This window comes from Monodon monoceros, unplaced genomic scaffold, assembly GCF_005190385.1.
Source record: "Monodon monoceros isolate NGI ecotype Baffin Bay Population unplaced genomic scaffold, NGI_Narwhal_1 Super_Scaffold_15, whole genome shotgun sequence".
In the NCBI taxonomy this organism is placed as follows: Eukaryota; Metazoa; Chordata; class Mammalia; order Artiodactyla; family Monodontidae; genus Monodon; species Monodon monoceros.
Genome location: NW_021703771.1, coordinates 63,991,972 through 64,006,938, shown reverse-complemented (window position 1 = coordinate 64,006,938; position 14,967 = coordinate 63,991,972). Strand labels below are relative to the sequence as shown.

General features: G+C 38.2%; 2 protein-coding genes across 10 annotated transcripts in view; one reads left to right on the top strand and one right to left on the bottom strand.

Annotated features, from left to right (window-relative positions):
- REPS1 (RALBP1 associated Eps domain containing 1) overlaps positions 1–2,905 on the top strand; it is a 74,333-nt gene extending 71,428 nt beyond the window's left edge. For 7 of the 9 annotated variants that reach the window (XM_029223685.1, XM_029223691.1, XM_029223687.1 and 4 more), the window contains one exon: positions 1,636–2,905. In XM_029223685.1, coding sequence (XP_029079518.1) covers positions 1,636–1,704 — 69 coding nt within the window. In that variant the 3' untranslated portion in view covers positions 1,705–2,905. The remainder of the gene's footprint in view (positions 1–1,635) is intronic. The other 2 variants (XM_029223690.1, XM_029223684.1) reach the window with 2 other exon arrangements.
- Positions 2,906–4,265: 1,360 nt separating this feature from the next.
- ECT2L (epithelial cell transforming 2 like) overlaps positions 4,266–14,967 on the bottom strand; it is a 61,694-nt gene continuing 50,992 nt past the window's right edge. The window contains 4 exon segments of the mRNA XM_029223540.1: positions 4,266–4,394; positions 5,105–5,109; positions 6,075–6,247; positions 14,670–14,758. Of these exon segments, the coding sequence (XP_029079373.1) occupies positions 4,266–4,394; positions 5,105–5,109; positions 6,075–6,247; positions 14,670–14,758 (396 nt within the window).

Genomic DNA, 14,967 nt, shown 5'->3' with positions numbered 1-14,967 from the left:
ATATATGCTTAATTAGGGGTCATGTTAAAATGAAAATTTTGATTTATATCAGGTATGGAGTGGGACCTGAGAATTCTGCAATTTCTAATAAGCTTCCAGGTGCTGAAGATGCTGCTGGACTTTTGGCTCCACTTTGAGTAGCAAGGTTGTAAACCACAAAGATGAGGAAAGAATCCATTGAAATGTAAAATGAATACAGAGTTATTGAGTCCCATAACATTCTTTTCATATTCCTTATCTAGCCTTTATCACATTGTCCATATCTATGGCACATTTGTCTCTCTGTCCTAGTAAAACTGAACTTGTTGAGGGTAAACCATGATCATTTCTGTTTAGGGTGACCATATAATGTTCAAACCAAGGTACATTTTTTTTTTTTTTTTTCTGGCTGCGTCGGTCTTAGTTGCAGCATGCGGAATCTTTTGTAGCAGCGTGCGGGCACCTCGCTTTGTTGTGGTGCACAGACTTCTCTAGCTGTAGCGTGTGGGCTCCAGAGCACATGGGCTCTGTAGTTGTGGCACGTGGGCTCTCTAGTTGCGGCACACGGGCTTAATTGCCCCGCAGCATGTGGGATCTTAGTTTCCCAATCAGGGATTGAACCGGTGTCCCCTGTACTGCAAGACGGAGTCTTAACCACTGGACCACCAGGGAAGTCCCCAAACCAAGGTACTTTTGAGAGAAAAGAGAGAGATGTGTTAATAGGCCAGGACATGAGAGATAAACTGAGACTGTCCTAGATAGATTTGTAACTATCTTGTCTCTGTCCCCAAAACCTCGCACATGTTAGGCATTTGATAAATGTATGTTAAAGGAATAATATTCTTGTATAACTCTCTGATCAAAGAATATATTCATAGCTGTTCTATGATTATGAATTTGGTCCACTGTAAAGGAAGAATGTAAAACTCATGACAGGCTTGCTAGTACCATACCTCGAAGATGAAAGTTTTATTAATGCATGTTTTTCTGAAGAACTAAGAAAAATCATAGCAACATGTATATAGGAGCTATTTTAAAAATCACTTTTCTCATTATCTCTGAGGACAGAAAATAGGAAGTATGGTACCAAATAGGAAGAGGTCATCCTGGTTAAAACACTATACTATTAGTATGATAGAGAAAAAGAAAAAAGGAAAATGGATGAATTAGAAGTTGTGGGCTATCTGAAAAGTCTGCTCAAAATCAACAGTAATTAGAAATTCTGATTACAAAATACATTTATTCATTGTGAAACTGAAACTCAAAAGGTGGTTCAGGAGTCGTTATGACCAGATGTAATCACCAGGGGAAAGAATCTGTGTTAACTGATTCATCTACGGTTACTACAGGGGGTAGGCGTCATGCAAAATTCATGCATCAGTAACTATCATTTGCAAATATTGGCTTTTCTGATAATGAAACAAAAAACATTTTATTACCCTGACTTAAGAAATAAAGATTTAATTAAGATCACATTTTAACATTACATACATATAAAGAAACTACATCTCTAAAGTAAAGTATCCTTTTAAAATATGAAGTTGTCCTTCCTCTTCTTAACAAATTTAAATTGTTTTACTGAATGCAGAGCTGCTGTTAGATGTGCCTTCATTTTTATACATGTTGAAACGTAACTTGGCTTTGCATCTTTTTCAGGATGTTCTTGAGGAGAGAATTTCCCTGGAAGTTCAACTGGAACAGCTTCGACCATTCTCTCACCTATAAGCCAATTGCCGTTAACTGTGAACATACCCATTTTTAAGCGGTTTTGGGTTCAAAGCCAATTTGGAGACCCAAACGTTCAGCTCACTGCTTAATTCAACATTAAATTTTATGATTCTGTTTCGCCCTATGTGTTCACCATTGTATTTAAGTACCTTTTATTTTTTAATTGCAACAATAAAAGGGTCAGGATGACTTCGTGGAGGGTATGTTGTGTTTGTTGGCACAGCCCACCCTTGTTGCTCCGTAGCGTTAGGAGTACATAACATTGGTCCATTATACTTATGTGGCCAGAACCGCTCACTGCTTGGATTTACAGAACGGGCTTCTCATTTACACCTCGAGCACAGACTCAGAAATATTTACAAAAGGAGACAAAATTAAATAAACTGTCAGTTTGTCTTTAGGTTTAGTACTTAACAAAGAATCCAAAAATCTTTAAAATGCGTTTCCTATTTAATTTTTGATTTGAAAGAACTATATGGTATAAGGCATTCGTTAACCATAAGCTCTGCCATAATTAACATTCTTCAAGAGTCACATGGTACTTTCAGACTTTTCCACATCAACTTGGGGGGCAGATTTTGTTTTCCTTGTGAAAATTTGATCAGTTTCACCTGTGACTTAAACTTGCTTGTGTGTGAGATTTTAATTCCACAGCAGTCATGTAAACTTACAAATTAACTGTGAAGACAGGCCTTTTTAAATTGTCCCCTAGAAGCAAAGGGAAAGTGTTGACACCACAAACAACGTAAGTACTGTCCATTTGCAAACATCACCACTTTTTGCATGATTTATGTACTTAACTCTCAATTAGAAGCTTATGCTCATCAGCCTCTACAAGTTTTTTCAAGTAATATGTTTTAAAATTTCTGAGGACCTTAATTATTCACAGAATAAATGGAAATTCCTTAAGATTTCTAGTTTATCTTGAGCTATCTTGTTACTCATTCTTTTGCCATAGAGAGAGGTTTTTCCTGTTAACAAAGGGTTTCTGAAGTTTGTCCTATTCAGGATAATGTAGCGTCTCAGGATTTGTTTTGTATTAGATGATATTTTCATTTTGATCACATTTGTAAGTTTGCATTTATTGCTGACTAACAGCAGATATTCCTTTAACGTTTTCTTCTGTGTGTGGCATCATAGATGTTAAGCTGCATGGATATATCATAAAAGAATCAAAAGTGTGATTTTACACTAATAAAAACAGTATTTTAACTTTTGTACATTTTTTAACAAGAGTTTAAATTTATAAGAATTAGAAGGAATTTGTATTTTGTTGAAAGAAGAAAATGTTTAAAATAGCCTAGTTCACAATCCTAGACTGTACTAGTAAATTTCATTTCCTTAAAGGAGAATGTGAAGCAAAAAGGAGACTGACAACCAAAAGCTTCCTAGATTAATACAACTTTATCTACCATTATTAAGTAAAAATATTTTTACTACTGCATATATCAGCTAAAGTTTCAAAGTGGCTAACAGGTTATAGCTTCAGTTTATTAAATAATTAAATGAAGGCTTTAAGCGCCCAGAAAACTACTCAATACCTATTTTTATTTTTCTCTGTTTTAAAACAGTTGTCTTAATTTCTTCATTTTTTTACTCAGCAAAATTCCATTACAGGCAAGTTTTGTTTTTTAAAAGGTACCTCCCCACACCCCCTGCCAAACAGCCTTCTAATTTAACAGTGTAACAAATTTTTTAATCTTTTTATTTGGAAGGTCTAAGAATTTAATTTTGCAAAAAAAGACCACTTAAAAGTTACAGAAAAATTTTTAGTACTGTATAGTGGTATATTTTTAATGCTCCCTGGAGGAGTACATTTATATTAAGGATATATGTGACAAGTTTTTAAATAAAGTACCAGTTATATTTCTTTTTTTTTTTTTTCTTGCGGTATGCGGGCCTCTCACTGCTGTGGCCTCTCCCGCTGCGGAGCACAGGCTCTGGACGCGCTGGCTCAGCGGCCATGGCTCATGGGCCCAGCTGCTCCGCGGCATGTGGGATCTTCCCGGACCGGGGCACAAACCCGTGTCCCCTGCATCAGCAGGCGGACACTCAACCACTGCGCCACCAGGGAAGCCCCCAGTTATATTTCTTATACATATTTTTTAAATCCATAACTATTTCATGAAAATGTTAAAGATAATTGGTAAATCACCAACAGATAAAGACATTTCTCTGATCATTTAAGAAACACTTTTCATTATGACTTTATTTTTCATTAGATCAGAAAACAAAACTTTAAATACCCAATATCCTTATTCAGTCTTAGGTTCTGTCGGTCAGATTACTCTAAATAATACTGTTCATGAAAAATAACTACCAAAAGAAGTGGTTCAAAATATCGTACTCAAATTTTTCTTACTGTGCATTTCACATAATTGAGCATAGATGATGAAGTTTAAAAGTTAGGAAGAGCTTTATGGGTCATCCTAGTTCATCCTCCCATCATCCATGACAAATAATCATTCTGCTCCTTACTGGATCTTCTGGAACAGAAAATAACATGCTGTCTGTCTTTGCCAGGGCAGGTTGGAACTCCCAGTGTTTTAAGTCCTGTCTCACTTTTCCATACTACTTTCGATGGCATTTTGGAGTACTGACAACCACAGGAATTTATCATCCTCAACTTCTGTAGCACAAATCCATTCATGCTTTGGACCTTGAAGAATAAATGCATTCCTTGATATCTATAAAAAAAAACATTTGAGGTACACTAATTAGTCTTTGCAGGTAAAAATCAAAAGGAGAAAATGTTTTAAAATTCAAGTCATCTTGAAGAATTTTTTGAAAATTAAAAAGATTCAAACAAATACAAATCCAGTTTAGAAAATAACTTCCTAAATTACTGAATTATTCAAATATAGTCTAAAATAGTCTTATCTTTACATTATAATTGTTTAATTATAATTAGCAATTATTTTTAAAGACTAAGTGATAGACGATGCAATGTTCTTTAATTCCAGAAGGTACTGGAACCAGTAAAGGTCTTTACTAAGAGTTAACTGTAGATAAGAAATGCTGAGAGCTAGACCTAGGCCATCTTGGTATGAGGCCAGGACAGAATTAAGCCAGTGACTTAGCTGAATGCCCACTTTTAGCTAACATTATGATGTTCTGACATATAGCATAACTGATTAAGGGGAGGTGAAAGGAGACATGTCATACATGTTATGGTTAACCCTTCTTAGCTGAGTTTGTCTTCTAGGTGAAATATTTATTCCCACATTTAGTATTCATTTTTTCTCATCCTCAGATTTTAAATGGAGCTGAAGCTAATGGGAAGCAGACCTTTTTAGATAAATTCCTTCTCTAAGATCTTGGTTCTGGCTTTAACCTTAAGTTCTACCTTCACATGCAGTGAAGAATATTGGAATGAGAGGTGTTACATTCAGATTGCCTGGCCTAACAGAAATATAGGAAAGAGATACGGATCCTTTTAAGATTGGGAAGTAGAATGTAAGATAAAAACTAAAAATAGGTACAGTAGGTTTAAGTAGGATTTCTTTTTGTAACAAATGATATTTCTGTTGAGATTATTATGAATGAAATGTTTGTTATTAAATACCCTTTACAAATCGATCCTTTATAGAAGAACTCTTAAATATGAATTTACGGAAGAAGAGGTACAGTCAGATCTGCAAAAATCACTTAGTCCTAGTAGAATGGAAAAATAATAGATAAAAACCTAAAATTGTAACATCCTCAAGCAAAATAGAGTAATGGTTAAGGACTCCAGCTCTCCTGTCAGACTACTTCAAAGAATCCTTCACAATGATGTAGGGTGGTTTCCCTTTGTGATTTTTTTTTTTTTAAGATGTTGGGGGTAGGAGTTTTATTAATTTATTTATTTTTGCTGTGTTGGGTCTTCGTTTCTGTGCGAGGGCTTTCTCTAGTTGTGGCAAGCGGGGGCCACTCTTCATCACGGTGCGCAGGCCTGTCACTCTCGCGGCCTCTCTTGTTGCGGAGCACGGGCTCCAGACGCGCAGGCTCAGTAGTTGTGGCTCACGGGCCTAGTTGCTCCACGGCACGTGGGATCTTCCCGGACCGGGGCTCGAACCCGTGTCCCCTGCATTAGCAGGCAGATTCTCAACCATTGCGCCACCAGGGAAGCCCCCTTTGTGATTTTTGAAAGCTGTTTTCTTAATGTCTAGGGTGTGTGTCTGATAATGCCATTTTTTTTTTTTTCTTTTGCTATTTTAGAGGTAGATGAAAGTTTACATTAATGAGACCCTAGAAGTATTTGGGAAATTATTTGCAAGCTGTCAAATTCTAGTTCTTGTCCTGCTTCTCTATTTTAATAGTTAATATGTTTTATATAATGTAGCTTTCTAAAGGTATTTAACTCTTGGGAGGAAAAGAATACATACATTTGGAATCTGGAATATCTTCGATGAGTAGTCTGTGAAGGGCCACTGATGCAATGAACTGGTAGGTTGATTTTGAAGTCCTTTCAAACGGAGTACGAGATGTGCCCCCACTAGAAACAAGCAGTGCATCGTTGAAGAGGAAAAGACTGAGATCACAGGTATGTTCGTAGAGCCTGGGTTTAAAAAGAGAAGGAGCAGTTTTAGAAGTTGTACATACGTGTTTTGTTACACAGTTCACCATCTTTACGCTCATAAGCTGATAGTCAAGGTTCTTCCCTACCTCAGACCTTTTGAATGGCTTATTGAAGTTCTCTGTATATTTTCCTCCTGGTGTGAATAGTCCCTCTGTCTCTCAGACCAGTCATGTGGGTGGGCCTCAAGGTTCCTGGTGAAATGGTTTGAGCTTATCCATTGGACAAGTATCCAATCAATGCAGGAAGAATGAACACTGCACTTTCCCAACTTTATGACATGAATCAGGTTAAAGCTGTGTTTTTAAACTTTTGTCAGAAGGTTGGTATTTCATTTCGTGTTGATGTATTTAGGCAATCTGGGGAAAATACGTTTTCATTTGGTTTGGTTTCATCTTTAAGGGTAACACGTTGGGTTAGAAAAAAGCACAAGAATCAGTAAGGTGCAAGGTGTCTTAAGTAGGAAGCAGGGGAAAGAAAAGCATTCACTAAATAGGAAATAGGGATTTTTCTAATTTTGATTGGAGGAAAATTGATAAGTATGAAAAGCTGGAATTAAGTAGCTCTTCATTTCCACAGGGGTTGCTACCATGGTCAACGGTAGGCATGTTTATCAGCAGGCAAAATATTGTGTCCCTAACCTCCATCTAGTATCTTCTGTTGGTGGACCCAGGTCACAGTGTTTAGTAGGTTTCACTGTACTCTAGTATGGGTTATCTCATGTCAGTACTCAATGCAGCATCAAGTGATGTGCTAGGGAGGAGCTTCGGGGAGCCCCACCGAGCCCCCCCCATCTTCACCCCCCACCAGGAATGGCCAAGTACAGCAAGCTCATTATTTTGATGGAGGATGACTGAAAAAAAATATGTTTTGCTGAGAAGCATCAAGCAACCCACAGGAAGCTACTGTGAGGAAGTGAGTCAATTTACTGGCTTATTCAGAGGAATTCTCTTATTTTTTATCTTCATCGTCTTTGTTTAATTTTAAAGTTGTTGATTTAGATCCACATAAAGTTTTACAGCAATGCTAAAGTAACATCAGAATATACTATCAGCTTTTTTCGTGTACTGTTCTCTTGTTTCACTTTTTCTTTTTGCTTGGCTCACTCCTCCCTCCACTCAGGTCACCCTAGTGCACATCTTTCCACTTTTCTTTAACCTGCCCAGGTAGTCACTCACAGATGTACCTGTATATACATCTATTTACAGGTAGGGTGCCATTGTTTCAAGTATTATTCGAGAATTTTTTCTTGATTTTCTCATCAATGGAAATCACTTCAAGTTCTTTTTAATGACTAAGTGATACTTAATAGTGTGGATGAACCATGATTTATCCGACTCTTCCCCGTTTGATGGGCATTTGCTTTGTTGACAAGCTCAGGTCTCTTTCTTCCCTCCTTCCCTCCCTCTCTGTCTTCCTCCTTTCATTTGTTCTTTCTTAATTGCCACTGTGAGCAATGTTGGGATAAATCGATTTCCTTACATATAAACAAATTCCTTACATGTGCTGTTATTTCTATCAGGATTCCCAAGGGTAGGGTTGACTGGCCAAATGGCATATATATTTTTATCAAAGACTTCCAGGTTGTTCTCAATAAAAGCTGCTATAATTCACATTTAGAATCCACTTTGTATTATAATGGTTCTGACATATATAGTACAAACTTTAATGTGCATCTGAATTACCCAGAGATTTTATTAAGATGCAAATTCTGATTCGGTAGAGCTAGACTAGCCTGAGATTCTGCATTTCTAACAGCTCCTGGGTGATGCTGATATGCCAACCACACTTTGACTAGTGAGGCACTTAAGTTGTTTATTTATTAGTCATGTGTGTGACGTAGGCAGAGGACTAGATCGGGAGTTAAACATTTTTAAGGAGTGCTATACTTCAGGTTCAGCTCTTTGGAGCGTGTTAGGAAATACAGGTCACGTTAGGTGTGCGGATAGATAGAAGTGCAGTGGTCATCCAACCACTGGAGCTAACTTCCTTTTTCAAACATTTCCTTCCCACCTCTGTGATTATTTAGGCTGGAAGGAGTGGGATGCTTCATATTTACTCATAGTTTATAAGAAATAATGTTCTAGATCAATTTGATAGGTTATTCTGAGAATAATGGAGCACATAGAGCTAGGGATGAGGGAGAGGGGAATCAAGAAAGATGGGGTGTGTTTAAATCGGTGTGTGGTGGGCTGTATATGGTGAATGGCCACTTTAAATAGGCAGAAGAACTTCACCCATATTCTTGACCCTTTTTTGGCAATATTTTTACTACTGATAAGAATCATGATATCATTTTAGAAAAATGTTCAAAGCTATAATAAAACTTTGCCGTTCTATCTGAATGACCAGGGAATGTGCCTACAAGAGTGTTTTGAAGAAGTAGCTTTGAAAGGGGTGTTTGCTTGATAAACAGATGTTTGTTTTTTTCCTGTGGAAGGGACAGCATTGAAAGTAGAGGTAAATGAAGGAGAATTCTAGTTTTGTGACCCACTTGGACTGGTTGGGTGGATGGCCCAGAGGAGGGAAGGAGCAGGCACATTAACTTGAGCTTGGAGTTGAGGCCACTTGTAATCTGAGGACATGAGAAGGGAAAGATAAACGCACAAAGAGGTTTTTATTATTTTAATCTGATTAGGAAAGTGCTATTTAAATTATATATAAATGAATTTTACCTACAATAAAGCTTTCCGAAAGCCATTTACACCCCCCCCAAGATCTCCAGTAATTTTCATCCAAAGACAAAAAACAACAGAATCTTTTTTAAAAAACTTAGTTCTTCTGCACGTGTAAAAACAAGTAATTTTGCCCTTCATACCGACATGATGGAGCAACTGAAATGGGAGCTCTGGATCCTACTAGGGTTTCATAAAGCTGCTTCTGCTCACATTCAAAGGAACCAACTCCAAGGTTAGAGTTCTTTCCTTGAACTTGGATAGGATTTCTTTGCTAATTCACAAATAGGCTCAGTGAGTCAGCCAACCATAGTTTAAATTCTTAACACCATTCAAGAAGTGTTTTGTTGTTTAATTACTACATTAGCCAGACCAAGAGACAAAGTACCCAACTTCCATAAATACATAAAACTTTGAAAGTAATTTTCAGAGCACAACTTTGGCATGAACAGACAACAGTAGGTCATTGGTTCTGTGAGCGGACCTGAGCCAAAACTCTGAATGGTGGATCATTGTGGCTTCTTGGGTTGCCAGGATAAAAATCAATTCAGAGCCAGAGTCCAGTATCCCTGAGAAGTCTGGGTATTTCTCTTTCCCCAGTGCCTAGTTGCCCTGGTAAATGACTCTAGGTCCCTTTGGGTAAGCCAAAAGGAATGTTAACAGTATGCATGCTCGGTAGTGTAGTAGTGTTCTTCCTCAAGAGGACTCGGGGGTCTGAGAAGTGGATGGCTCTATTTGGTGATTTAAAGCCATGCCTGTATTCACCAGTCTTAGAGGGCTCCACTTTTGCATCTTTGGCGACACCCCCATTAGAAGGAGAACAAAAATAAACAAAAATGCTAAAAATCAGCAAGCTTAAAGTCACATAGATGAAAATTGGTGTTTCTGAAAAAAACAGTAATATAAAAATTCCAAGGTACATAATGTATTATAAAAGCTTAACAAACCCAGAACTCTGAAGGCTGTATCCAGAGAGGGAAAAATGCCTCCAGATTCCCTAACTCTAAAAGGACTGCGACTTCATCTCTACCCCAGAGCAAATTTTTTCATTTATAGTACAAATATTTACTTGCTCTTTTTGTGTCGCTGCTCTTGTTTATTGGTAATTTGTTTAGTACTTTTTGCTGTGTTGGTGAGTTTATTATGAGGAAGTCTCAGTTCATCTTTCCACCTGCTGGTCTAATCAGTGGATAGAACACTGAGACCTGGTTTTGAATTCTAAACAAGCACTTACTAGTAATGTGACCTCAGACAAGTTACTCAAGTCCAGATTCCCCACGCATAACATGGTTCCATTCCTACCTTCCTCACCAAATGATTGTAAAGAGTATATCAAATGAGAGAAGTTAAAATATGTGGTAAACTATAAAGCTTTACACTCATGTGAGTTGGCACTGTGTGCAAAAATATAAGCAGACTTTCTTCTAAGTAGAAATCCCTGATAGAAATCATGGGAATGTCATTTCTTGGGTTTCATATGACTTCCTAAAATGACAGAAAACAAGGTTTCAGCCTAAATGTTCTGTGATAACTTTTGGAATATGAACCTTTTTTGCATTTACTTAATTTAAATATTAATGTAAAATTACATTTGTATTTATTGCTTGGCAAATCACTGAGATAGTGCCTACTTAAACATAAATGTACCTTGTAATTAGAGTGTGAAATAATGTAGTATTCCTGTTTTCCTGAAACTCTCAAATGTACTGTTGTCCAAATACTAAAGCAGAAGTCTAAATTCTAATATTTGAGACTTCCGATTGGACGTGTAAAGAGCTTGGAAGTCATCACTTGCATCGCACGACAAAAAGGAAGCTGAAAACTCAGAGTCAACAATTCTTCTTAGATCCATCGAAGAAGTGAGGTTATAAAGTAGATTACGACCCCAAAGCTGAAGAGACAAGCTGATACGTAGAATCACAGCTTACTGAAAGCAGAAACTGCTGTTGCAGCCAGCATCGGGTAAGAATATTAAAGGGTAGTTGACTAATTGCTAGAGCCTGAGTGTGAACTAGTTCAAGAGATTACGAATTCCTGGAGGCCTAGCACTGGCCCACACCACACCCCCGCACCCTTGCATGAGTTTAAAACTTGCAGGAGTTTTACCTCCAGGAACCTCACCAGCTTCTCACTGTGAAACTCAGAAAAATACCCTCATTCTTCCCATGGAGAGGGAGAAAGTAACCATTTGAAACATGCCCACAGAGTCCTATTCTATTCTCTTAACAAAGGCCTGCCTTCAAGGGAAACAATTTTACCAGAATCTAACCAAGATGAGGAAAGGGAAATACCCAATCCCACAGCTACCTCTAACCGTCCTGTCTCATCTTAGAGGTGACTAACAATAATAATAATAATAAAATAATAAAAGTAAAAAAGCTGATAGACACTTGTAAAGGTCATAGCCCAGGGCTACAGTCTCACTAAAAACCTGAGACCTAATGATAGGACATACAACTCTTCCCTTCCCCTCACATCTTCCTACCACATCAACAGGACTTATAATAACAAGGTATTATAGCTGAAAAGGACTGCAAGGTTCAAATCCTATTTAAGGAATATCTAGGAAAACCCAAAGACAACAGGGGAGACAAAAATGAAAATTTTAGCCTCTGACACCACAGCTACAACAAATGGTAAATACAGGCTACCATTTAGCCAGATAAATGTAAAACTTCATACTAAAGACCTATTGACCTCATTCCTTTTATCCAATACATCATGTCTAGCTTTCAACAAAAAAATTATAAGGCATGCTAAGAGGCAGGAAAACACAGTCTGATAAGACATGGCAAGCAGCAGAACCAAACTCGGATATGGTAGAAATGTTGTTAGAATTATCAGACCAGGGAGTTTAAAATAACTAAGATAAGCTAAGTTAAGAACTCTAATGGAAAAAGTGGACAACATGTAAGTACAGATGGGTAATATAAACAGAGAGATGGAAATTCCAAGAAAGAACTAAAAAATTCTAGAAATCAAAAACACCATAATAGAAATGAATAATGCCTTTGCTGGGCTCCTCAGCAGACTGGACATAGCCAAGGGGAGGATCAGTGAGCCTGAACTACATCAATAGAAAGAAAACAGAAGAGTAAAAAAGAAGGGAGCAGAATATCCAAAAGATGTGGGACAATTACAATGGGTGTAGAAATGTCTAATGGGAATATCAGATGGAGAAGAAAAAGGATGAAACAGAAGAAATAGTTGAAGTAATAATGGCTGAGAATTTTCCAAAATTATTGACAAGCACTAAACCATAGGTCCAGGAAGCTTAGAGAATACCAAGAAGGATAAATCCCCCCAAATCTATACATATCACATACAAGTTCGAGAAAATCAAAGAGAAAGATAAAATCTTGAAAGTATCCAGAGACAACAATGAAAAACAAAACAAAATGAAACATCTTTCTTATAGGGGAACAAAGGTAACGATTACACTGGATGTCTCTTTGGAAACCATGCAAGCAAGAAGCGAGGGGAGTGAAGTAAGCGTTGAAAGAAAAAACCCACCAAACTAGAATTCTGTAGCCAGAAAAAGTATCCTTCAAAAGTGAAGGAGAGGGGACTTCCCTGGTGGTGCAATGGTTAAGAATCCGCCTGCCAATGCAGGAGATATGGGTTCGAGCCCTGGTTCAGGAAGATCCCACATGCCGCAGAGCAACTAAGCCTGTGTGCCACAACTACTGAGCCTGCGCTCTAGAGCCCGTGAGCCACAGCTACTGAGCCCACGCACCGCAACTACTGAAGCCCATGTGCCTAGAGCCCGTGCTCCACAACAAGAGAAGCCACTGCAGTGAGAAGCCTGCGCACTGCAACAAAGAGTAGCCTCCACTCACCGCAACTAGAGAGAGCCTGCACCCAGCAGCGAAGACCCAACGCAGCCAAAAATTAATTTTTTTTAAAAAAGTGAAGGAGGGGCTTCCCTGGTGGCGCAGTGGTTGAGAGTCTGCCTGCTGATGCAGGGGACACAGGTTCGTGCCCCGGTCCAGGAAGATCCCACGTGCTGCAGAGCAGCTGGGCCCGTGAGCCATGGCCGCTGAGCCTGCGTGTCCAGAGCCTGTGCTCCGCAAAGGGAGAGGCCACAACAGTGAGAGGCCCACGTACCGCAAAAAAAAAAAAAAAGTGAAGGAGAGGGACTTCCTCCTGGCGGTCCAGTGGTTAAGACTTCACTTTCCAATGCAGGGGGTGCAGGTTTGATCCCTGGTTGGGGAGCTAAGATCCCACATGCCTCACAGCAAAAACAAAAAAACCATAAAATATAAGCAATATTGTAACAAATTCAATAAAGGCTTTAAAAATGGTCCACATTTTTAAAAAAAATCTAAAAAGAGAAGTGAAGGAGAAATAAAGACATTCTCAGACAAAGGGAGGGAATTCATTGAGGGAATTCATTGCCAACAGATCTACCTACCTAGCAAGAAATGTTAAAAGAAGTTATTCAGAGAAAAGGTAAATTATATAAGTCAGAAACTTGGACTTACATAAAGCAAGAGTGTTTGAGAATGAATATATGAAGGTAAAATAAATTCTAATAATAAAAACTGGAATAATCCCTAGCATGTCTCCTACTACACCAGTGCGTTTAGAATTGCTGGCTTGACAGCTAGTTTCCTTCTACCATTGTAGCTCATTTCTATTGCTACTGACCAAAAACAACAAAACAAAACAAAAACACCATGACAATGAGAAAAGTGACACAACTGTGTGATTTGATTTTCATTTAATATCCACTCCAGGTGGGGATGAGGTGAAGGGACTGGAAGGGACTGGTTTCTTCCAACCTCCCCCCTCCCCTGCCACTGCCACCACCCTGCCCTGGGCCTTTGGGAAACATTCACTGAAATATTCATTGAAATAACAGGCAAACCAATTTTCATTTCTTTTATTGCAGTTAATTCCTCTCCATTTGGTTGCTCTTTGTTGAGTTATCATCTTTGCCATTAATACTGAAAACATAGATTGGCAAACAAGTTTCTAAAGCAGGAATTGAAAAACTATGGCCCCACCCCTTGTCTTCTGTAAATAAAGTTTTATTGGAACACAGCTACACTCATTCACTTAGGTATTGTATTGTTTTTGAAGATTGTATTATTCATTATGTACTGTATTTAGGTAGCTGCTTTTGTGCTACAACAGCAAAGTTAGGTAGTTGCCACAGAGATCATTCAGCAAGAAAGACCTAGAATACTTACCATCTGCCCCTTTACAGAAAAAGGTTGCCCATCCTTGTTCTAAAGGAGGAAAGGGAATGCTAGCACCCTCTCGTCACAATAGCTCTTATACTGTGAGCACTGTACAAACTAGATATGTGAGACCTCAATACCATGGTGGTCTTAGGGTGAGACCTTCTGAATACTGACCTCAGTAACTAACTGCGGATAATCAACTGGTCTTCTCTTTCTCAGAGTTGAGCAGATCATCCATGTGATACCCGGCAACACTTGGCTCTCCTCTCAATAGGAAAGTGACCAAACTTCAGAATTCCTCTTTCAGTGGAGTTAGTGGTCCCGGCAATGACAATTTAGTTTCTTCCATTCTACCCAGTAGCTGCCTGGTATGCGAGTAAGGTGATAAAACACCTTACTTCGTCTCAGAGAGGGGTGTGTGTGTAACTTTTTAGTTCAACACAAAGACTTATCGTAAATTTACAATATGACAGGCGTACTGGATTCTGGGTACAAGATAAATATGACACAGTCACAGCCATAGGATAGTTAGATATTTACCTTAAAGAGAAAATTAGTTCCTCATCACAGCAGTGAAGTTGGGCTACATCTTGGACCCTAATCAGATATCTGTTTACTTCTGATAGAGTCTATGAAATAAAAAACAAAATTAGAAATATATAAATTTTTAGAAAATAATTTCCACTACTGAAGAACCATTTTATATCCCAGAAGATGTAAGTGTTGAGTAGAACTCAGTTCAGTTATGAAAAAGCATTGTTTGTGAAACAGTGAAAACTATATTTGAGGGTGTAGTCTAATTTTTAAACTATTGAAAACATTGTTTTATTATAAATGC